Here is a 21,871-nt window from a genome sequence, read left to right as displayed (position 1 = left end):
TACAGCTACCTAGGTATGTGACAACTTCTGTTTGCTGAACGACTCCCGGAGGAGTATAAAAGCCGATAGATCGACACTATGATGATTTTCAACACAAAAGTCTAGGTCTCCTACATACACTGTGACGACTCTTATCGTTAAGGGCGCTGTGCAGTAACATTACCCTGCCATCGTTGTCAACACCAAGCAAACTTCAGGTCGAACCCAAAAACGATCAGACACCCACTGCTGCGCATAACGCTCAGCACTAACCCCTATGACACAGCCAACGGAACCCGCACAGCCAACTGAACCCGCACAGCCGACCGAACCTGAACAGCCAACAGAACCTGAACAGCCAACAGAACCTGAACAGCCAACAGAACCTGAACAGCCAACAGAACCTGAACAGCCAACCGAACCCGGGAAGCAAGTCCTCGTTGCTCTCGAGCCGCCCCCAGGATACTGTTACCAGTATTACGAGAACTACGATTGCGGCCACATAGCTTTCGAATACGATCAACAATTCCCATGTCCCACATCTCTCGATACCGGCGAGTGCGAATGTACGGATTGGACATTCACTGCACTTGAAATCACGGTGAAGGGAAACTGTGTGCACTGCAAGAATGGGACAACTTGGAAGTTGAAGAAAGCGCAGGATAAAGCCGAACGCGAAGATCGCAGTCCAGGAGATACGATGAGCATCGACGGGAGCAATGAGAGGACGAAGAAGAAGAAGATCACTGAGTTCAGGGAAGAAGATGACTAAGTCCAGGTAGACGGAACTTACAGGACAGGATCTAGGTGTTCAGTTGAATAGTGTTTGACGTCTGTTTCCACGGTTTGTCAGAGAGGTTTTCTTCTCCTTGTGATCATAGCCCATAGCTTTACCTTCTTTCCGCCAACCAGTGACACTTTTTGTCGCGCCAAGTCAATGTAAAACAGCATCACAGCAGCCATAATCATGCCATCGCAAAACATTCACGATCCGTTCCTTGACCATATCTCATTCAAGGACCCTATGTAAACGCCAGGTCGAGGAATAGTATTAGATCTCGCAAGATGAACTTATTATGTCCGCCTCAATATCACAATCTCAATACACTTTTAGACACCCCGACCACTCTAGACTTGTTTCATACCTACATTCCAAGTTACTACCGCTGGTCGGACCCTACATAACGAAGACAACATAGAGGACACACACAATCCGAAAGCGGGTATAGCGAGGGATCGGCTTCATCTATTCATTCATGTATATCTTTTAGTAATATAGTCAATTGTATTCGTAACTCAGACTCGAGTTTTGTGTTCCATGATCCATCAAGGACGACGCCTCTCCGTTCTCTTCCTTTATAATACTATCGTCATGTGTACCACTCACTACTCACCCCATCAGACACTCACTCAAAACGTCCTCCTCCTCATCCCCACCTCCAACCCCAACGGCTTCCTCAAAAACCCCTCCCTAGTCTCCATCTCGCCCTGCCTAATCTCAAACTCATACCTCCTAAACACTGTGCCCACAATAAGCGCCAACTCCATCTCCGCCACGTTCCTGCCCACACAAGCCCTCGGCCCATAGCTAAAAGGGATAAACGCGGCTTTCTGCTGCTCGGTCACGTTTTCCCAGCGCTCTGGTCGGAACACGTCGGCGTCCTCGCCCCAGATCTCCGTGGAGTGGTGAATCGTGTATGCGGGGACGGAGAGGACGGTGCCTTGGGGGAAGTGGTGGCCGAGGAGGGTGATACCGGGGCCAGGGGGGATCAAGCGGGGGAGACCGAGGGAGGAAGTGCTGTGGATGCGCATTGTTTCCTTGATGACAGCATCAAGGTAAGGTAGATCTTTGACTTGGGCGTAGTTTGGAACGGCATCTGCATCTGGGAGCGCGTCGTCGAGTTCCTTTTGTAACTTTTGGACTACATCTGGGTGCTGGAGGCAGTGGTAGAGAAGAGCGCAGGAAGTGTTGGATGTGGTGTCTGAGCCGGCGATGAGTTGGGTGAGGGCTTCGGCAGTGAGTTCTTCGCGGCCAAGCTTCTGGCCGCTTTCGTCGCGGCCTTCCATGAGGCGGGCGAGGAGGTCCACGCGGTCGGATGGTTTCTCGAGACGGGCGTTGACGCGGGCGATGGCTATTCCGGCGAGGTTCTCGATCGCTTTCATGCCTTGGCTGAAGAAGGGGTCCGGGAAGTACTTTGCGTAGGGCTTTATGGCGGGGAAACATCCGATGGTGCCACTGACTTCACCTCGGCGGTTCAACACCTCGATAGCAGGCGCATACGTGATCTGACCTCCTTTGCTGACCTCGGCTTCATCTTTTCCCTTCGCCAGCATGCCAAATGGCTCTCCGAACGCGAGATCACCAATGACATCAAAAGCGAGGTAGTTGAACCAGTGCAGCGCATCCGTATGATACCATCCTCTCTTCTCTTGAACGCTGGCCGCCCTTCGATCCCACTGCTTCTGCAACTCTTCCAGGTTGTGATGGATATACTGCTCAAACTGCAATACACTCTTCGCAGAAAACGTATGAGAAACCGTCTTCCTCTTCCTCGTATGCTCGGCACGATCCCTCGTATTGAACAGCCCCCGTCTTATCGACACAAAAGCATCGTAGTACTCGCTCTTCAGGAACCCATTGCCGTGACCGTAGATCTGCGGGATAGCGTCCGCATCCGCAATACTGACGTGATGCGGCTGAATACGAACAAGCTTTCCGTACTTCTTGTGTGCCTCATGAACGGCGAGATAGCGTTTCCCGCGCCGGCATTGAGCCAAGAGCCAGAGGTTCGTCCAAGCGGCTGGGAACGGAGAGGGGATGTCGCGGATCTGCCAGTTGCGGAGGTAAGGCAAGATATAGAAGATGAACGGAAGGAGTAGGATAGACCACGGCGTGATCAGAAGCGTCGTAAGAAACATATTGAGCGTCGTGTCTGTCGAAAGCCAGAAGGTCGGTCCAGAGAAGAGCTTGGCTCTTTATCCGGTAAGAGAAACGCTCTAGCAATAGCACCGAGCCCAACGTACTCTTGTCGAAACTCTATCGTACAAAGTACACTGACTCGCTTTTACCCTCTTGTACAAAAGGTCTAGGAACAGGCCTCTTATAGTCGCAGGTCGGCCTTTCGCCAACGCGAACCGTGGTAGTTTTCACACGTGCGCGTTGCTTTCCCGACGCCAACACGCGACCAACAGACGTCAGACCCGTCTCGACTCCCTCTCCAAAAACCCTCCTCTAGCCAATCGCACGGCCCCGAAAACCATCTTCTCTAGCCGTGTCGAAGGTCCGAAGGTTTCCAAGCCGGGCGCTTGACCCCGCCTTCCTCTAGTGCGCCGAATGTTCCCCGCGACCTGGTCCATCGTCATCGGGAGCGCGACGCCAAGTCTGCGCAGTAGCCGATCGAATAGCATCTTGTCCGAGAGTTGTGCGTTGATGATGGATGCTGATGTTTCGGTGTTGAAAAACGGCTGTGAAGTGTGAGGTGGTGGAACCTGAAACTTACCGACGTGCCTGCCGTATGTAGCTTACGCGGTGTCACGTCGGAAGTACTCGAAACGCGCCGAAGGTAGCACAGAGATCCCGCGGTCATGTCTAAATTGACCTTTGGATATATGAAAAGCTTACGAAAGCTTACGACAGCTGCGAGAGTCACCATGTTATCACATGAGGAAAGTAAGATATTTCAGAGGGTATTAGATTAAGAAACATCGCTATCTACCTAAGAACGTCCTCCCGCTACAAATGTCCCTAAAAGAGTCAGACAGGTAAAAGGTACCGTCTACTCATAAAGCAAACGCCTTGTGGTATCATGCCTTCGATCATCCATCAATGTATCGTTATCCTAGCGTGTATATCGTCCACCAACATGTTACTTAGTTGTTGTCGTCATCGTCAGAGAAGAAGTTCAAGATGGCCTTAACCGCCATAGGGCCCAGCCCGTGGGGCGGGTAGCAAATGTAGCTTGGGTCGTCGACTGCACCCAACTTCTCACGGAACTCAGTCTTGTTGGTGAGCTTGAGTTCGGTCGCGATGGCGTGGTAGGCGCGGCTGAGCACCTTGACGCGAGTGCCCTTGACGTTGTGTCCTGGGCTGAACTTGGAGCTAGCACCGCCACCAAAGGTGACGCTGGTTGCGCCGCTAGCAGCGACTTGCTTGAGAGCATGTGTGACAATATACTCAATCGAACCACCGGGTGCGCCGGGGAAGTCGAGCGAGTACTTGACTTGCCAGCCGTGGTCAGGTGAAAGCTGCGCCATGGCGACAAAGGCAGCGATAGTGCCGTCGGGTGTATAGGCGATGTGGTATTGGCGATGCTCCTCGTCTTGCCATGGGTGAATGTTGGTCAAATGGACCTGCTTGCCCTTGCGGTTGTTCAGCCAATCCGCTACACGAGCATCGACCTTAGCCTTGACATCTGGTGGTGGTGGTGTGCCGAGGGCATAATCGCTAATCTTGACACCCTCCTTCTCCGCGTGGCGGATCTTGCGCTGCACGTCAGAGTCCTTGTCCGCTGGGTTGTGGACAGGGTCTACACGCTGCTCTCCAGTGACGGAGAATGTGCGCCAGTTGAACTTGGTAGCAAGCACCTCCTCGGTGGCGTGTCCTACAAGAAGCCACAGTGGCTTGAGGTTGCGCTCCTTCTTGATGTACTTGAGGTAACCAGCCATGGTCTTGAGGTATTGAGACTCGTGGCAAAGAGGATCACCGACAGTGATGGCGAACCCGTCCTGAGGTACGAAGCCGACAGCCGCACCGGTGTTCTCGTCGCGCCAGATCTCTGTGCGAGGCTCCAACCAGGAGGTGTTGGTGGCATCACCGTAGTTGGCGATGAGCTTCTCGATAGGCTGGAGGTCGATCTTGGCAACCGCACGATCCTGTCCTTCCCATGGTGGATGCATGGTGCTGGCCTCAGGATGACGCAGCTGCTTGATAACTGGCCGCTCTGGCAAACTCTTCGGGTCGCGAGGGAACATGGACGCATGGCGAATGTTCCCGAGGTTCATCATCAACATGAGAATACGCTCGAGACCGATACCACCACCACCGTGGGGCGGTGCTCCCCATTGGAAGCCCTGGATGTAGTCTTCCATCGAACCGGGATCGACCTTGAGCTTGCGCATCTTGTCCAGTAGCAAGGTGGAGTCGTGGATACGCTGGCCACCACTGAGAATCTCCTGTCCTCTGCAGAAGATATCGAAGGAGTTGGTGACGGTAGGGTCGTTCGGGTCGTTCATGGCGTAGAATGGGCGTGCGTTCGCGGGGAACTTGTCTAGAATGTAGTAGTCGGTTCCAAGCTTCTGCTTGATGACACGACCAAGCTGAACCTCATCCCTGGTACCCAGGTCTTCGTTCACGTCAAGCTCGTTGCCATCGTCATCCCTCCAGCCGGACTCGTTCAGCATGCGAACACCGTCGGCGAAGGGAATGATGGGTGTCTGGTCCAGCCAGACCAAATCCTCGTGAGGGAAGTGCTTCTTGATGACCTCAATCTCGGGACGGTACTGGTCGTAGATACCCTTGAAAATGGCCTTGAAAGTGCGGTCCAGCACACGGAGGACCTCGTGGTAGTGCTCGTCTATCTGCATCTCCAGATCCAGACCAGTGTACTCAGTCAAATGACGGTACGTGTTACTGTTCTCAGCACGGAAGACGGCACCGATTTCGTACACTTTGCCAAAGTCTGCAGAGATGGCCATCTGTTTGGCCAATTGGGGACTCTGAGCAAGGAAGGCGCCACGACCAAAGTAGTCGATCTTGAACACACTGGCACCCGACTCGGTAGCACCACCCTGAAGCTTTGGGGTGTGGATTTCGATGAAGCCTTCCGAATCTAGCTGGTTACGGAAGAGCCTGCAGATACCAGACTGGATGCGGAAGATACCCTGTGAAGCTGTTGTCCTCAGATCGATAACGCGGTTGTTCAAGCGTGTACGATCCGCAATCTTGACGCGGGTGTGTCCCTCCTTGTGGTCTGCATTCGCAAGCTCAGCGTCGACCTCGGCCTGTGAGACCTCGGCTTCGTTGACGTTGAAGGGCAGGTGGTCGGTGACGGCGGCCTCGACGTGGAGGGCGTGTACCGAAACCTCGACGTCGTGGATGGTTGCTCCAAGGACCTCGCCCTGCTTGGCCTTGGGCTCCTGAAGGATACCCTTGACCAGGACGATGGTCTCGGCGTCCAGGTGCTCAGCCCAGTACAACATGTACTTGGAGATATCCGCGTGCTCCAAGAGAACACCCTGGATGGTAGCGAGCTGCTGGCGGAACATCAGGAAGACGAACTTGGAGCTCATCTTCCTAAGGTGGTGGATGCGGGCGCGGAAGACGACCTCCTTGCCAACATCCTTTGCGGAGAAGTCCTGAATCCTGTGGCGGGGCTCATGCTTCCACTCGCCAGCGTAGGAGTTGGGGTCGATGACACCGTACTTGGAGCGCTGCTCGGGAGTCAGCTCAGCCAATGCCTGGTCTTCCATCTCTTTCCTCCTGCGCTCGAGCTCTTGCTCCTTCTCCATGTTCTGCTTGTGGCGCTCTTCCTGCTGGGCCTGCTTCTCGTGCTTGCGCAGCTGGCCGCGCGACATGGGCTCGCCCTCGCGGTTGAGGGGGGCATCTTCGTCGCTCGAGTCGTTGCCAATGTGCAGCTTCTCCTTGACAGCTCGCATGGGGCTGTGCGAGATGGAGCCGGAGCGGTTGGTCTTGTTGGTCTTGTCGGTGCCGGTGCGGCTCGGGCTCTCAGTGCGGCGGTGGAGGATGCCGCTGAGGGAGTTGCGGGGCTGGTCGATGCTGGTCCGGCTGTCGGTGGGCGAGGCAACGTCGGCGCGCTTGTGCTCGCCGCTTGCTCGAGAGCCGCCCAGGGTGACGGAAGAGCGCGGCGACGCGACGGGCGACTGTGCGCGGCCATTGACGGACGAGGGCGACTTGACGCCGCTCTTCTCGTCGTCCGAGGCCGAGGAGCCGTGGTGCGGCTTGAGCTTGTCAAGCGCTCTCTTGAGGGAACTCATGGCGGGGTGGTGCGAGAGCGTTGCCCGTGTGTGCGTGGTTAGACTACCTGAGCGCAATTGGGGGCAAGCAGACGCGGGGGAGTGCTGCTGCTGAGGGGGGATGGAAGGTGTTCCTGGGCGAGGGAAAAAGAATTGCTATGGATATGCTAGCAAGGCCGGGAGACGCGAGGTTTAGTATACTGTGGCTGGCAAGGGCGCCTGGCGTGTATGCCGATGCGAGGGTGAATGGGCTATGACGTGACCCCCCAGTTTTCGGTACAAGATGGCTGCGTTTCACTGACAAGCCCTTCCTAGCGCCGAGCTTGTGCACAACACCGACCGTGCGCAAGCGTGACGTAGATGCTAGGGGAGTCCTTCGCTCTAGATCGTGCCTGGCCGTATGAGAGAATCCGCGGGTGCCGGAGGGAGTAGGGCAGATTAGGAGCGGAAGGGCGGGCGTGATAATAATGAATGGACCCCTCCATCACCACAGCACCGCGACTACTGTCACAACATGCCTCTTCGACGTGAAGATATTGATATCAAAACTCTGCTATTCTGCCATGAACAGCCCGCATGCACAACCCTTTGTCTTCGCTGACACATGCCGCCCCTCTGTCCCAATCGGTAAAGCTGCTGTCTGCGCCTGTCTCGTTCCAGCAGACCCGGTGCTAGTACAGGCAATGACATGCGAAGCTTTTCGAGCCAAGATCTTCAACCCGGCCTGCAGTCCACTTCAGCCACGGGTCGCCTATGTCAGCGTCGACAGTAAGCCATTTGGCCATGCAGAGCCATCAGTCACCTCCCAACAAGCTTCGGCGCTCGCAACTGACGACCGCCGCATGTGAAGGATTAGTCGCGAGAGACGGCTTGGCGTATGCTTACTCGTATTTCGTTGCGGCGTGCCGGGTGAAACCGAGCCTAGTCTCTCCGAGCGCACATGGGAATCATCGACTTTGGCGAAAGCCATGGCATTCTGCCGGATGCGCATGAACAAGGCACAGCCAACTACCAACAACCAGTCGCGACCCTCATCTCTCTGCAACTCCAAATCTCCCTCAAAACCTGCTGCTCTGCCGCTGCGTCACAAGGCATGGCCAGCAGTTGCGAAAGCGAGATGAAGCCCAAAAATAACCGATAACATCGACGATCGTTGTGCCGCAAACCAGTTCTCGCCAGGCACGCTGCGCCGCTCAAGATCGTATTTCACCATGCAAATCACTCAAGGCGCCTGCCGATAACCGCCTTTCTTCCCCCCACCAAGATTTTTGTCGGCACATGGGCATTCAGGGAAAGTGGGCTTGACCTTGGACCCGTGCGCCACATTGCGGCTGGAATTATCATGGCTTGTCTCAGCTACACTGTTAGACCGCTTTGGAGCGGCAAGTCGTCCAACAACAGGATCTCGTGCCCCACAAACGAGATTTCGTCCCGCATATGACTTGCTGCTATGCTGTCATTGCTCCTGTTTGCTTGTCACTCTACTCAGTGAACACTCCACTTAAAGATACCGCAATCTCCACAACGCCACTCTTCCCCTGATGTATAGGATGGTAACTAAGCATGCAAACCTCTCTGTATCTGTCCGGTGTCCTCTCTTTCTCTCGCTTCTCGTCAACTCCTCTCCCAATCGTTCATCTCTCATCTGATGCGAGATGATTCTGCAAGTGGTATTGCGTCGCGTGTCATAACCGCCAATCATAAGCGAGCTGCTCACATGCACTGTATTGCCTCGTTGCTACCAACGCAAACAATCTGAAGTGCCTTCAAAGTATGCCATCGCCTCTGCCTCGTTCCTTTGCTTCGCGTACCGCCTGCGGTGTCTTCAGACGCGTCCACATTTTATCGCCCTTGTAGATGTAGATCCTCCAACTATCCTCCTTAATGGTAACGCCAGGTTCACCGTGCTTGGGGACCCCGCATTTAACTTCCGACCAGTCCCAGTCCATTAGCTCATCCATCGTAGAAACGGGACTTGACGTCTTAGTCTCTGCTGGCACGACGACACGTGGATTTGACTCGGACAGTTCTGCGATATCCCTAGTCTTGAGCACGTCGTAGATTGACTGCGAGATGGCAGATGCTTCGCGCGACAGCCGGGGTTGCAATTTGACCCATTCCACCCTGATGGCTTCTCTGATTGCTACCAAAGTCTCGACATCGCCGTTTTCGTAGGCAACGCGGGCGGAGTGAAACGGGAGCTCGAGGCCATCCAAGCGGCGATTGATCGAACTGTAAGTACATCGCACCGCATATGGCATTGCCCGATACATCAGTCGAAGAACTTCTTCGATAACGCCGTACGCAACCTTTCCCTGCTCGTTGTCCGTGGGTCCCGGGGCTGGCTTGGACTCTGTGATGGAAGAGAGCCACTCCTCTCGAAGTCGACCGTAAAGCTGATTGGTATGGAGGCTAGCGATGGCTGAGTGACGCTCGGTACCAAGTCTACCGCAACTTGTGTAATTTAGGGCCACCAATGTTGCTGTTTTGATGTTGCTCAGCGCTTCGAAAGGTCCTATAACCACAAACACCGCCGCGATAATGTCTTCCTCAGACCATCTGCAGTAGTTTACCAGAGTGGGCCTAACTTCCAGCCACTTCAGCGAAGTATTTCCTGATGTAAAGAAGTCGATAAATTTCCGCACGCTATCCCTCGCCTTATAGGCTTCGTATTCATCACAACTGATGCCCCTTCCATGCAGATTAAAATGAGCATCGGACCATCTCCGAAGATTGACGTGGACGGTAAGATGGCGGATGGATCTGGCTGACGGCGAAAATACCATAGAGAGGCTTCTGAACTTCGTACGCCGCCACCATAACTTATTTTGTAGCTGGATGGTGTCTTGCGATATGTACGCATGAAATTGAGTCTCTCCATACAACACAGAAGAAGCCTCTTGATTGACCTTATGATTAACTCGCAGAATAGAAGCGGCATGAACTTGGGATTGATAGTTGGGTTTAACGACCTCAGGAAGAACGTAGCGGTAAATCTTGAGGCGCAACTCAGTCGGAAGCTCCATGAAGTGGCATGGCGCGTGATTGTTCGTATCGGACATGGCTGGAGGCTGTGTGTGGGTGTCGGAAGCTGCGAGTGTCTTAAGGGTAGCGGTGGTGTACAACAGTTGTCGAATTAGTGAGTTGAGCTGAGGACTGTAGGTGTAGGTAAAGAAGTTAAATATTGCTGTGCTTTATATAATGCCCTTTCCCAACGTGGATTCATGCCACGTGCAAGGTACATGAACCATGGTTGCGCGACACCCAAAACAACGAGCTGGTGTAGTTACTCCAATGCGTCCGCTTGCGATTGATACTTTGGATGAGTCGATGTATACCTATGGTTCGCGTATCTCGAGTTAGTGGGACGCTGACGATGTGTTGAAGGACGACGGGATTAAAGCAAATCTAGAACTTTGCACCTTGGTCGCGAGGAGCGAGTAAACCGGTACCTCCCATTGCCTGAAAACGGCGACCTAGAAACGACTGTGTGACTGCACCAACTGTATATACAAATCGTCTGCTCCTCATCGAATCTCTAGCATGACGCTTTGGGAGTGCCACCCCATCCTCTACGACTTACCCAGCACCCAAACCTCCCCATTGTTCGATGTGTCACTCGTCATGAACAATCTCCCCTGCGAATCCCACGCCAAGCCCGCGGGCCTAAAGCACCCAGAGCTGAAACTCGGTCCATTACCCTGGCACTTCTCTACAGCCGGGTTGTAAAAGATGTCCTGGGCCGCTGTGGTACTAGTAAGAGGCTCAGCCGGAGTGTAGTTTCCGTCCGCACCAATCTTGAACTTCACAGCAACGAGCTTGAAACCGGTGACGGGTGTGCGGTTCCAACTACCGTGGTAGGTCACATACATGGTTGTGCTGTCGGCGTCGAATTTGCAGTCGATGGGTGCGGAGTGAGGGAACAGCGTAAGCTTGGGAGCTGTGGCTGTCTGGACGCAGGTATCGTCGTTCATGTTGGTGCTAGGCTGTTGGACAAACCAATCGCCTACTTTGAAGGCCTTGTCGGTGAAGTCGCTGGGCTGCCAGACGGTGAAACAGGACGGGTAGCCGTACCAGTTGTTGTTGGGCTTGGTCACGTCTCCCATGTAATGGATCTTCTCGCCTGGGTTGTTGAAGTGAATATCTTTTCCGTTGCGCTTGAAGTCGTCGCCGCTGTTCTCTACGCCCCAGAGCCTGTAGCATTGTTAGTATTATCACGCGCGCTCATCCAAGCGAGGCTTACATGTTGTTCTTGTCGAAACAGATTCCGACGTCGTTACGCTGACCGTAGCCAGCGTTGTATCCTCCGGACACGTAGTTGTAGCCTCCGCTTGGAATCTTTGACAGATCGAAGACCTTGATAATGGCACGCGCAGTCTTGGGGTCCGACGTGGCAGAGTCAATGTTGGCATTCGAACCATGGGAAACGACCAGCAGATTCGAATTCTGCGGTGCGAGGGCAAGAGTGCGGGTCAAATGAGAGCCGCCGTTATACATGCCAGTAATGATCGTTGTTCGAGTTCCCAGTGTCCCAGCAGCAGCATCATATGGCCAGGAGTAAGCCTGAGTCATGGAACTGGCGTAGAGCGTCTTTCCGTCAGGACTCATCGCAATGCCGTGGTTCAGGTTGTTCTGCGAGACCAGCATCTTGGTAGAGGTAACACAGCCATCTGTACCCATCTTATGGTACGAGATACCTTTACCAGATTGAACTACTAACATGTTTCCTACACCGTCGAACTGAATGCTACGAGGGGCAGTCAAGCCTCCCGCGACTTTTGTGGCCTTCCATCCGGCTGCGAGACTACCCTGGAATGTGGGACTACCGGCACCGGAGCACGAGGCTGGAATGGCAGCAGGCGCGGCTGGCTTTGACGTTGCAGACGGTACGACGCTTGTCACGACGGTGGTCGGGTCAGCGGAAGGACTTGCTATGGGTGCCGTCAGCAGGTTAGCATTGACCAAGGAATCAAAATTCTCGATGCGTGCAGCGTCCAGATTGTGGATCCATTTTCCCCAGGCCGCGTGGACGTTGAATGCAGAATCATTTCTGGCAGGGTCCTCGACCGAAGAGACGCCGTAGGCCCAGGCAAATTGTGTTGTACCGGTGCCATTCAATGCGTATCTTTCATCTTCGTTGTTTTGCCATCCAGTGCAGCCTTTGCACAGTGCGTTGACAGTCCAATGTGTAGCGTTTGTCTTTGTGCCTTTGAGGTAGCTGTGCTCGGCGCCATCGTATCCAAGCGGTAAAGCAATACCACTGTGGGATGTTAGAATCGTCATCGTCAACCTGGGTATGCATCATACAAAGCGAAGCGAGCAGATATCGTCCCGGATTGACCGTTAGGCCAAGCAACGCTCAATGGATTCCAGACCATATTGCCACCCCATGAGAAGCCGACCCATTGATTGGCAATTGGCGCCGTAATCCTGACGATGGCATCATACGGGTCTGTAACGTTCTTCGGAAGAGCAACACCAAACGTCATTCCTGTTTCAGGCTCCGTGTACGACGAGTAACTGATCTTCGTTTCTGCATCGTAGACAACAGTAGACTGTGCCTCACCTTCTTGAGCAAAAGCTTCGTTTTGTCAGTATCAACGGCTAAGGCGGACATTGAACTCACCATAACCAGCAAGTGCCGCAGCACTGCCAATGAGCTGGGTATAGCGCATAGTGGCGGGATCTGTGGATAGATGGGCGTAGCTATACGTTCTTGACTGTCACCCAGTAGGCCTTTCGCAACTCTTTATGCGGCCAACTCCAACATTTATCGTGGCCACAGAGCGAGCCACGAGCCATGCGGGGACATGATTCGATCTCGTCAATCTGTAATTTGCTTTCATTCCTCTGGTATGTCTTAGATGAAAATGTTGGAGAAAGGCTTTGGGAGGTCATATCGAACCACCAATCACTGTACTCGGGATTACGATATGTGACGGACTGCGTACACCAGGATGATCGCTTTGTAGCTTCTGCCTCGCGGATAGGTTTCAGCCTGAGTACACTGATGGAAATGGCAGGTTGATAGTCAGAGTCAGGTGTTGACACGGTACGATTGGTCAATGAAACTTGATTCTATCAATTTTGATGAGCTGGAACCGCATTGTGACCCGGAACAATACTCGCGATATCCAGTACTCGCTCACGCAGTGTTACTGAATGACGCTAAGACTTGCAAGACCCTGGATAAGCGACGGCAGTTGGCACGCGACGCAGAGCCGGGATATAGATTGGTGGGGAGGTTCTATTGTTGCCTCGTCGGTATTGTGTGGATGGTGTTGCATTCTTCCAAATGGCCCGGGATCATTAGCGAACTCAAACGTGTGGGGAACCTATTAGAACGTTGAGATATCTAGACGTTGAGATAATCAGCTACCCAGACTTAGTATCCAGCTTGTGGATCTACACGTCGATTAGTAACTCGAGGGGGAGTATTCGCGCAGTAGGATCCGTTTTCTCATCCAGTCAAGCTTCGTATTTCAACATCGTAAGTTATGGTACACTTTTCATCGCACGACGCGTTGCCTGCCTTTCGTATCATCTTTCTGGCAGTGCTTATACACGAGCCTTGTTCATGTAAGCGTTTCCAAAAGTCCACAGGCCAAAGGTCGCGAGAATGCTCAAACCGATAGGCAGCGGCTTGCCAGACTTCATCGCTCGAGGAATGGAGCTGCCAGCGAGGATAACGGAAGCAAGGAGAGCCAACTCAACACCGTACGCTGCGCGGCTGTTGACACGGTAGCCACCGAGCATGTACTATTGTTTGTTAGACGCGCGCAAGGTGGTGATGCATGTGATGTGAGGTCATACCAGAAGTCCGACAGTGCAACCGGCGACGACCGATGGGATAGATCCAGTCCTCACGTAGCCGGTGATACCGCCACCAGCAGTGAGAGCACCCAGAATGAGAGCGATGTTTCCGAGAGAGCCCTGAACCTCCAATTAGCATCCACTCTACACCATGACTCGCGCGTGGCAGCAAATGGTGATGACGTACCATTGTCGCGCTGTGTTCTGTTATCTTATCGTGTGGTTCGTGAAATGAAATTCGGGCAGTCGCGTGAATACGTGAGGTCTGGAAGAAATAACTGAGGATGTAGAAGTTTCTCGTAGAATGCTGAGAGAGAAGGAAGGCTGGGCCAAGTCCATGCCATGATTTGCGGGGATCCAAACGGACACCCGAAGGACACCGAACCGCCGACGCGGTCGGTCGTCGTACCCCAGAGCTCGGACCATGTACGAACATCTGGCCTCAAGCTATCCACCAGCAGCAGCAGCAGCAGCAGCAGCAGCATCACCACTGCGCGTCATCTCCCAATTCCACCTCCAACACCAAAAGTCTCGACACACATTCTCGAGACGTCACGAGAATGGCACCGAAACAGCGCACCACGGCCCCAACCGGCGCCCCAGCTAGTACCACAACTACAACAGCTACCCCATCAGCACCCGCTCGCTCAAGCAAAGCAAACAACACAGACGCCGCCGCCATTGCGCAAGGAATATGGAACAAATACGTCGACAAGACACCCCAGCGAACCAAGCTGCTCGATACCTTCCTCGCGTTCCTCGTTATCGTCGGTGCTCTGCAATTCCTCTACGTGGTCTTGGTTGGAAACTTTGTACGTCCTCAATTCTCCCATCACATGTCCAATTTCCACAGTTCCTAGATCTGGGGTTTGGGGAGAGAGTGGAAAAAATGTTACACGAACTGCTCGCTGACGTACATGGAAACACAGCCTTTCAACGCCTTCCTCTCCGGCTTCAGCGCAACAGTCGGCCAATTCGTCCTCACAGCCTCGCTGCGCATCCAGACAAACTCGGAGAACAAGGTGCACTTTGAGAATATCTCGCATGAGCGGGCGTTTGCGGATTTCATCTTTGGCAGTTTATTGCTGCACTTCTTTTGCGTCAACTTCATCAACTGAGCGGGAGATTTGCGGCGTCGAAGAACAAACCAGGGGAAAGGAATACGACAGAGGAGGATACCAGGCGGAGTGACATCCGTGCGATGGGTTGACAATATTACAAAAGAGAGGTCTAGGAATTGGACATGTGTAAGAATAAGAGGGACCAGATGAGGCATGGATAGCCCTGCATTTGGTGGTAGGATATATACAGCAAGGAATGTCCCGCTATATCACAAAACGACTGCCCCATCAATACAAGAGCAAGACCACAAGCGATTATTCCAACACCCAATCTATTTCACCACCCACTCCACTTCTCATTTATCCTTAGCATAATCCCCCAACCCAAACTCCTCTCTAACCGCCTCGCCCAACCTCCTAATCCCCTCCTCGATCTTCTCCCCCGGCGCCGCCGCATACGTCGCCCTGAAGAACAGCGTATCGTGCTCTTCCTCTGCATCCGCATAGAACCAACTACCCCTCATAACCAGCGCCCCATGTTCAATAACGCGCATAAATATACCCTCTTCAATACTCTCAATGCTCTTCGCAGGGTAACTAGGATGTTTCCTAAAGTCGACCTGCATCCAATGGAACATACCCGCCATAGGCGGTTTCCAGCTCATGACTTCAGTAGGGAGGTACTTTGTGCATGCGGAAAGGATGATATCGCGACGGTGTGTGTATTGCATGCGCATGTGGATGAGCCAATCGAGATAGCCCGCATGGCCCCAGTGTTCATCCAGTAATTTGAATAAGATGAGTTGCGACATTCCGGCTGGGTTCTGAGTCGACACATCTGCGTGTTTGGAATACCGTTCTACGACTTCGGCGGGTGCGGTGATCCAGCCGATTCGCGATCCGGGCGCGATTACTTTGGAAAAGGAATCGAAGCGGATTACCCGCCCGTCTGTATCGATGGAGAGGTAGCTCGGTACGAGAGACTTGATGAAGTCGGCGTGGGATGCTGGTGGCGGGATGGAAGGCGCGTTGGCGCCAGTGTAGGGTTGCATTTGGAGGAAGTAGTAGGGTTCGTCTTCTAGGATGTGGATGTCGTGCTTTTGGCAGACTTTGTAGAGTGCGTGTCGGCGCTCTACGCTTTGCGTTGCTCCTGTCGGGTTCTGGCCTGTTGGGACGGTGTAGAGGATATGGGGTTTTCGTGCGCCGCGAGCTGTTTGGTCCCAGTTTGTAAGAAGAGAGTCCATCTCGTCGGGTAGGAGACCTTCGTTGTCGATGGGGACGCCACAGACGCGCACGCCCATTGGTCGGGCGGTCTCAACAAAGGCGGAGAAGGTGTATTCTTCGGATAGGATCATATCGCCTGGCCGAGTGAACATTCGCAGACACATGTCGGTGGCGGATGTGCTTCCGATAGTCATGGTGCACTTCCAGTCTTGGTATGGCGGATCATGGATCAGTTCAGTGTGCTCGGTCATGAAGCGGAGAAGTTGTGCTGAGCCAGATCCCTGGCCATAGTTAAACGCAGTAGCAATGTCGAAGTTGGACTTGTTCTCCGCGAGGTCATGTTTGCCCGCGGTGATAGTCACACCAGACTCCCTAGTCTCAGCTTCCGAGAAGTGACCAATCGTGGGGACCTTGATTGACAATTCTTCAAAGGGAAAGTACTCGCTAGATGGTAAACCGCCGCCGAGAGATATTATGCCGGGTGTACCAAGATATTTTGCTGCTTCTTTGAGAGAGTTGCCTTTCCGGATCGTGGCTTCCTTGGTCATGATGTCTATTTGTATAGGTTAGCCATGTAGTCCATGTCGAGAAAATGCTGATTGAAAACGGTACGAACTTACGACTCCATCGCTTAGCTTTGGGTTTATGATCGTGAGACTTGAGTCTGAAGTTTGCCGTGTCCGATGGCGCTGCCACACCCCATTGAGCCGCAGTCGTCTTCTTTCTTCTTCCAAGAATCTCGTTGCTCAGAACCGGCGCGCTCAATGGGTTTGGGATAGTAACTCCAGACGTATCCGAAACCGCGGAAACTTCGACTGCTGAAGGTGGTGACATCTTGGTCTACGGTTCAACCTCAAAACTTCTTTGCACTTCGTCTTCAGATTCTTCTTTGTTTCTTATTTCAACTTTCGACGCAACGTACAAAGTGATGACAAGTCCGTGGATGAGTTGATTGAAGAGAGTCCAAGCCTTTAAACCTCACTTGATCAGGATCAGCTATCAGCTATCGGTTATCGCACGCCCTACATATGTAGTCAGTCTAAGGCGTGCAGGTGGATCCCTCAGCCGCCAACGTGCATCATGCCTACCCATTCGGGTAGCGGCTAGCCACGGTCTGGGGAAGCGCAGCAAGCGAGTCCACCGGGAACACCTGCCAAGGCCATGCAGACACCTTATATAGCACAAGCCATGCGCCCTTTGCATGTACATCCACTGCGATGCGCATCACTGCGTGATTGATTCAATACGTATCTATTACGAACGCATACCGTGGAATCCGCATATCTAGAGTACCGCAAGGGCCGGACAAGAACGGATAGTCGTGAGGTAAAGCTACGTAAGATGCTGCAAGACATTGGCCAATCGGCGCTTTTATGGCAACCGCGCTGTCACGAGACGCGTTCGGAGCAACAAAGCCGTCGAAACCCGTGCTGAACTGACATCTGATGCTGGATCAGCTGCCGTTGCCTGCAGTCTGTGCCAGCTAATATCGTATCCAGGGAATACTCACTGTTAGTCGAAACGAGGGCTATGAACTTGCGATAGCAATACATTGCAAAATGCTGAACAGAAAGTCTTGAACAGGAACAACCTGCTTGTAGTCGTCTGTGTCTATGATTGAGTTGAGTCGAGCTCTGGGCTATGGAAAGTCATTACAATGCATCATGCAATTACCCACTTTATCCACCTCAGCTTTTACGAGATGTAACTCCATCAGACATGCTATGACATGACGAAACGATGCAATAGTGTCGACCTGCCTCCACCAGGTATGCTGACAAGACCTCGACGCTCAGTCCCAAGCGGCAGTATGCAAAGGACAATGCACCACAAACGCCGTATATGCACAACCCCATATTAGAAAGATTATCGCAACGCTTACGTGGAATGGTTGGAATGACCAACGTGAGCACATGCGGGAAGCAAAAACAACAAACGCGAGTAGGGTATAAAAGAAATCGCAAAGGGCCAGTACAACACGCCCAATTCTACATTACCACACAGTTTTCGTCCTTCTCTTTACCATCCTTCTCTTTGCTGCCCTTCTCTTTCTTGAGCTTTCCCTTCTCGGTGGCGTTGTTGCTTGCTGGGACGTGCGACTGCCCGGATGCCGCAGCTTGGATGATGGCGAGGCGCTGCTTTGCCCGCTCGTCGCCGGAATCAGCAGCTTTGACGTACCAGACGTTTGCTTCTAGAGGATCTCTCCGGCAGCCAATGCCCATTTCTGTAAAGTATCCACAGGCATACTCGGCTTTTGGAAGACCTGATGGGATTAGTGGGCTGTACTTCGCGCTGTTATCGACAAACTTACCATGCTCTGCAGCTTTCTTGGCCCATTCGTACGCCTCATTCTCGTCCTTTTCCAGAACAGGTTCGGCACCGACCATGTACCAGGCGCAGAGGTTCATCATGGCCTCTGGGATATCGGCCTGAGCAGCGCAGTTGTAGTAGTGAACGGAAAGCGCAGCATCCTTGGGGCAGCGCAATAGGCCATGTTCGTAGGCTTCTCCCAGCTTCAAAGCGGCCAATGGGTGACCCAGTTCGGCAGACTGGGTAAACAGCTGCACCGCGTACACTTCGTCCTTGAAAATGTCGTCTCCGAAGCCCGTCTCGTGCAGCAGACCAAGCTCATACGGCGCAATGTTGTACTGGAAGTCGGCCGACTCCGTGGCTCGCTTCAGCCACTTCAATCCTTCTCTGTACTTGTTCTGGAGACCCATATCACCTGTCAAACAAGCCTTTCCGAGTCGTGTCGCAGCTCCAGGGTGATTCTTGGACGCAGCAGCACGGTAAAACTGAACCGCCTTAGCGTAGTCCTTGCGGCAGCCCCAGCCAAACTCGTAGCAAAGTGCGGCACGGAACCCTGATTCAGCATGGCCGTGCTTGCTAGCAGCTACAAAGAGGGGAAATGCACGATCGTGGTCCGGCTTGTCCTTGTTGAACAGACCGGACGCGTACCCATCGGCGAGGTAGTACTGCGCGAAAGGATAGCTGCGGTCGGCTAACCTTTGGAGAATCTGCCGTGCTTCCTTCAGCAACTCTGTGGGGTTCATGCCGTGATCGACACCACTATTCTCTGTCGCCAGAACCTCGCGGGCCACTTGTATCATGAACAGCGCAAACTCGTATTGCACGGCAGTATCCTGTGTCTTCTTGACGTTTGCCCTGTACATTTCCAGCGTCTTCTTCTCGTCGAGTAGGGAGGCATTCTGCCCCACAACGCCCCGTAGACCTGCATTGCCAAAGTTTGTCGCAGGAGCGATTTGCTGGTTGTACGGGAGGTTGGTCAGATCGATGTAAGACGACTCCGGCCTAAAGTCGGGGGAGCGGCGGCTCGTTGATACGGGGCGGGCGTAAGGGTTTGGTGATCCGCTAGGTGATGGGGTTCCAACCACAGAGAGGCGCGGGGATTCTGTGCGACCTCGCATGTTCAGCTCTGAGCCGAGTGTGTATGCAGAGTTGGGTCTTGGAACCGTGCTGCGCGGGACTTGCAGCTCGCCCTCCTGTGCATGGCTGTTGAAATAGCTGTTGCGCCCGCTATTATTCGACGAGTGCTGGGAGCCGCCATTCGGCGATTGTGCGGTCTCGCGGGGAGGATATGTGGCAGCCGGCGGGGTTGGTTGGCTCGGGTAGGATACGGGCCGGTATTGCTCTTGGGGAGTGTATATATGGTCCGCCTCGTCGTGTGCATTTGCGACGTCCATCTCTGCAACGTGCGAGAATCGACTCCCGTACGAGCCGTCGCTAATATGCAGTCGCTTGAAGGGAATATCCTGTGCGGGTGGAATCGAGCTCCCCGAGAATCTGTGCTCAATGTCTGGAGTTTCTCGTGAGGGCGTTCTCGAGTGGCCGTCGGAGCTTTGGTTGAAAGAAGAGCCGGACTGTCTCGAGTCGCGTCCGCCTGCTGTGTCGTGGTGCTCGGTGATGCTGAAAGAGGGCGTTGAGGAGTGGCGCGCGGTGGGGGGTTTGCGCTGCTGGAAACCACTTGAGCCGTTCGAGGCGGGACGATGCGCGCTGTAGGCTTCTTGGTCGGCTGGAATGGGTGGCAATGCCCTGGATGGTGGTGTCGAAGCGACCTGGGACATGGCTAGAAAAAGGCGAATCCCCCTTCGTTAGACCTCTGGTTGCAGTCTTATGTCCGCCTAAGTCCTGACTCGCTGGAACGGCGGGGCTCTAAGATGGTGGTGCAGTCCTAGCGACAAAGAAATCCGCGCATGCGATAAGAGACCGTCTGCCGTGTGGATCCTCTCTACTCGCACAATTCACTGTTAGTCCTTGAATTGCGGTGTGACGACGGGCTGGGATACTGTTCGCCAACCTCGGCCTCAGGATGCGCACCCTGGGATGATGATCTACGGTACAGAAAAGGATTAGACTTACAGGAAGCGGAGTGGAGGGTTCGCAGCTTCGGCACTTGGACCCTGAACAGAACGCCAACAGGTAGTCTTCTGGGTCAACTCTCAGCCTGCAACTTTGCGCCAACAGTTCTACGTAGCAGGCAAGGCAAGTGGGAGGTTGACGCTTTTTGAAACCCCACCCGATGCAGGCAGACCCTCGTATAGTATGGCGAATAGTGGACTGGGCGGCAGAGGCCGGCTCGCTGAGGAAGCGAAAGGGTGTGTGACTACAGTTGAAACACGAGCACTATCGATCTATTCGGCAAGAACCGAAAGGGGCGCGAGTAATCGATGGCGGCTCACGGGGAAATATTGGCAAATGTGGAGGAGCTTCTGCATGTACATGGGCATGCGTCGATATTTGACTACTGGCCCCAGGGCTGGGCGCTGTTTGAGACACGTACGCAGTGAGTATTAGGAAGGTGGCGTCATCAACCATCTGGTCACTGTCCAAACGTGAACCGCAGAGTTTGTTCAGGTGGTCGGGCAGACATGTTGAGGCTTGACAGTACCTAGAGACTACTTATTCAAGCCACCGCTGCCTCCGAAGCTCCGCCAGCGACTATCGATTCCTATACATGTGACAAATGCTAACTAGGTAATGAGCCGTCCATGGCAGTCCGCGCGGGTGGAGCTGCCGCCCTGCAGGGCTCAGGATGGAGACATGGAAGAGTGTGGAGCTGCGCCTATGTGAATAGACCCTGACTCCACGCGTTCAGTCATTCAGCTCGACGCAAAGCACAAGGCGTCAAGTGGAAATGCACCGCCAAAGCTCAGCGCAGGTCCACTCGTACATGAGGAGAAGGATGGGGCACAGTCCGTTTTATTTCAGGCAGCCTGTGCATTGCACGCGCGCGGTGTTGACATGCGGTAGTGGTAGTGGCGACCGCCCTCGGCGTCAATAGAAATAATGGACCGGTGGGCTGAGAAGCTGAACACCCTTACATGAAGGCCGCCGGGCACGTTGCGAAAAAGGGCGCGTTTTGAGTTAATGTTTGGGGATGTTGAAAAGGAGAGGTGAGGTTAGTGATAGGGAAATTGATAGTACGTCGGTCCAGGGTAACCGTTTGGCTCCGTGGGCTGCAGGATTTGGTGCATGCAGGGGTCCGCTCATGTAGCAGCGTCCCTAGGTACAGCCTGAGGGCTCTGTGGTGTGACAGCGACATCTGTGGGGAGAGGCATGAGGATGGAGGGATCATGTAGTACTACTACAGAGTATCGCCGAGGCAGACACTGGAAACAGCATGCCTCGACAGCCGTAGTCTCTGATCATCACGAAGTCAGAAGAGTTCCCGTGTTTATGTATGCTCTAGCGATGGCCTTGTGCTAGTGGCGGAACGAAAGCCCCAAAATAGCACCCCCCTGGCCAACTTCGCCCCCATCAGCCATCGCTCTAGCAACACCTATTGTATCGCCCGGGGTCTC

General features: G+C 53.6%; 8 protein-coding genes across 8 annotated transcripts; 2 read left to right on the top strand and 6 right to left on the bottom strand.

Annotated features, from left to right (window-relative positions):
* Window positions 1–256: 256 nt before the first annotated feature.
* Window positions 257–751, top strand: J4E85_008895 (uncharacterized protein; the record flags this gene model as incomplete). Its single annotated transcript, XM_051473119.1, has 1 exon — window positions 257–751. The coding sequence occupies one exon, from the start codon at window positions 257–259 to the stop codon at window positions 749–751; it is 495 nt and encodes a 164-aa protein (XP_051323339.1).
* A 638-nt stretch (window positions 752–1,389) lies between these two features.
* J4E85_008894 (uncharacterized protein) lies at window positions 1,390–2,898 on the bottom strand (the record flags this gene model as incomplete). Its single annotated transcript, XM_051473118.1, has 1 exon — window positions 1,390–2,898. The coding sequence occupies one exon, from the start codon at window positions 2,896–2,898 to the stop codon at window positions 1,390–1,392; it is 1,509 nt and encodes a 502-aa protein (XP_051323338.1).
* Window positions 2,899–3,849: 951 nt separating this feature from the next.
* On the bottom strand, window positions 3,850–6,972 carry J4E85_008893 (uncharacterized protein; the record flags this gene model as incomplete). The annotated part of the gene is made up of 1 exon (XM_051473117.1): window positions 3,850–6,972. One exon carries the CDS (start codon window positions 6,970–6,972, stop codon window positions 3,850–3,852), a length of 3,123 nt encoding a protein of 1,040 aa, XP_051323337.1.
* Window positions 6,973–8,585: 1,613 nt separating this feature from the next.
* On the bottom strand, window positions 8,586–9,212 carry J4E85_008892 (uncharacterized protein; the record flags this gene model as incomplete). The annotated part of the gene is made up of 2 exons (XM_051473116.1): window positions 8,586–8,612; window positions 8,763–9,212. 2 exons carry the CDS (start codon window positions 9,210–9,212, stop codon window positions 8,586–8,588), a joined length of 477 nt encoding a protein of 158 aa, XP_051323336.1.
* Window positions 9,213–10,523: 1,311 nt separating this feature from the next.
* On the bottom strand, window positions 10,524–12,626 carry J4E85_008891 (uncharacterized protein; the record flags this gene model as incomplete). Its single annotated transcript, XM_051473115.1, has 4 exons — window positions 10,524–11,145; window positions 11,195–12,211; window positions 12,259–12,532; window positions 12,578–12,626. 4 exons carry the CDS (start codon window positions 12,624–12,626, stop codon window positions 10,524–10,526), a joined length of 1,962 nt encoding a protein of 653 aa, XP_051323335.1.
* A 1,698-nt stretch (window positions 12,627–14,324) lies between these two features.
* Window positions 14,325–14,882, top strand: J4E85_008890 (uncharacterized protein; the record flags this gene model as incomplete). The annotated part of the gene is made up of 2 exons (XM_051473114.1): window positions 14,325–14,576; window positions 14,694–14,882. 2 exons carry the CDS (start codon window positions 14,325–14,327, stop codon window positions 14,880–14,882), a joined length of 441 nt encoding a protein of 146 aa, XP_051323334.1.
* A 299-nt stretch (window positions 14,883–15,181) lies between these two features.
* J4E85_008889 (uncharacterized protein) lies at window positions 15,182–16,597 on the bottom strand (the record flags this gene model as incomplete). Its single annotated transcript, XM_051473113.1, has 1 exon — window positions 15,182–16,597. The coding sequence occupies one exon, from the start codon at window positions 16,595–16,597 to the stop codon at window positions 15,182–15,184; it is 1,416 nt and encodes a 471-aa protein (XP_051323333.1).
* A 1,440-nt stretch (window positions 16,598–18,037) lies between these two features.
* Window positions 18,038–20,134, bottom strand: J4E85_008888 (uncharacterized protein; the record flags this gene model as incomplete). The annotated part of the gene is made up of 2 exons (XM_051473112.1): window positions 18,038–18,312; window positions 18,361–20,134. The coding sequence occupies 2 exons, from the start codon at window positions 20,132–20,134 to the stop codon at window positions 18,038–18,040; spliced, it is 2,049 nt and encodes a 682-aa protein (XP_051323332.1).
* Between the last annotated feature and the right edge of the window lie 1,737 nt (window positions 20,135–21,871).

The sequence above is a fragment of the Alternaria conjuncta genome (assembly GCF_024043145.1).
Source record: "Alternaria conjuncta strain BMP 0040 chromosome Unknown scaffold_14, whole genome shotgun sequence".
Taxonomy (NCBI): Eukaryota; Fungi; Ascomycota; class Dothideomycetes; order Pleosporales; family Pleosporaceae; genus Alternaria; species Alternaria conjuncta.
The sequence above is the reverse complement of the archived record's forward strand: the minus strand, read 5'-3'. Positions and strand labels throughout refer to the sequence as shown.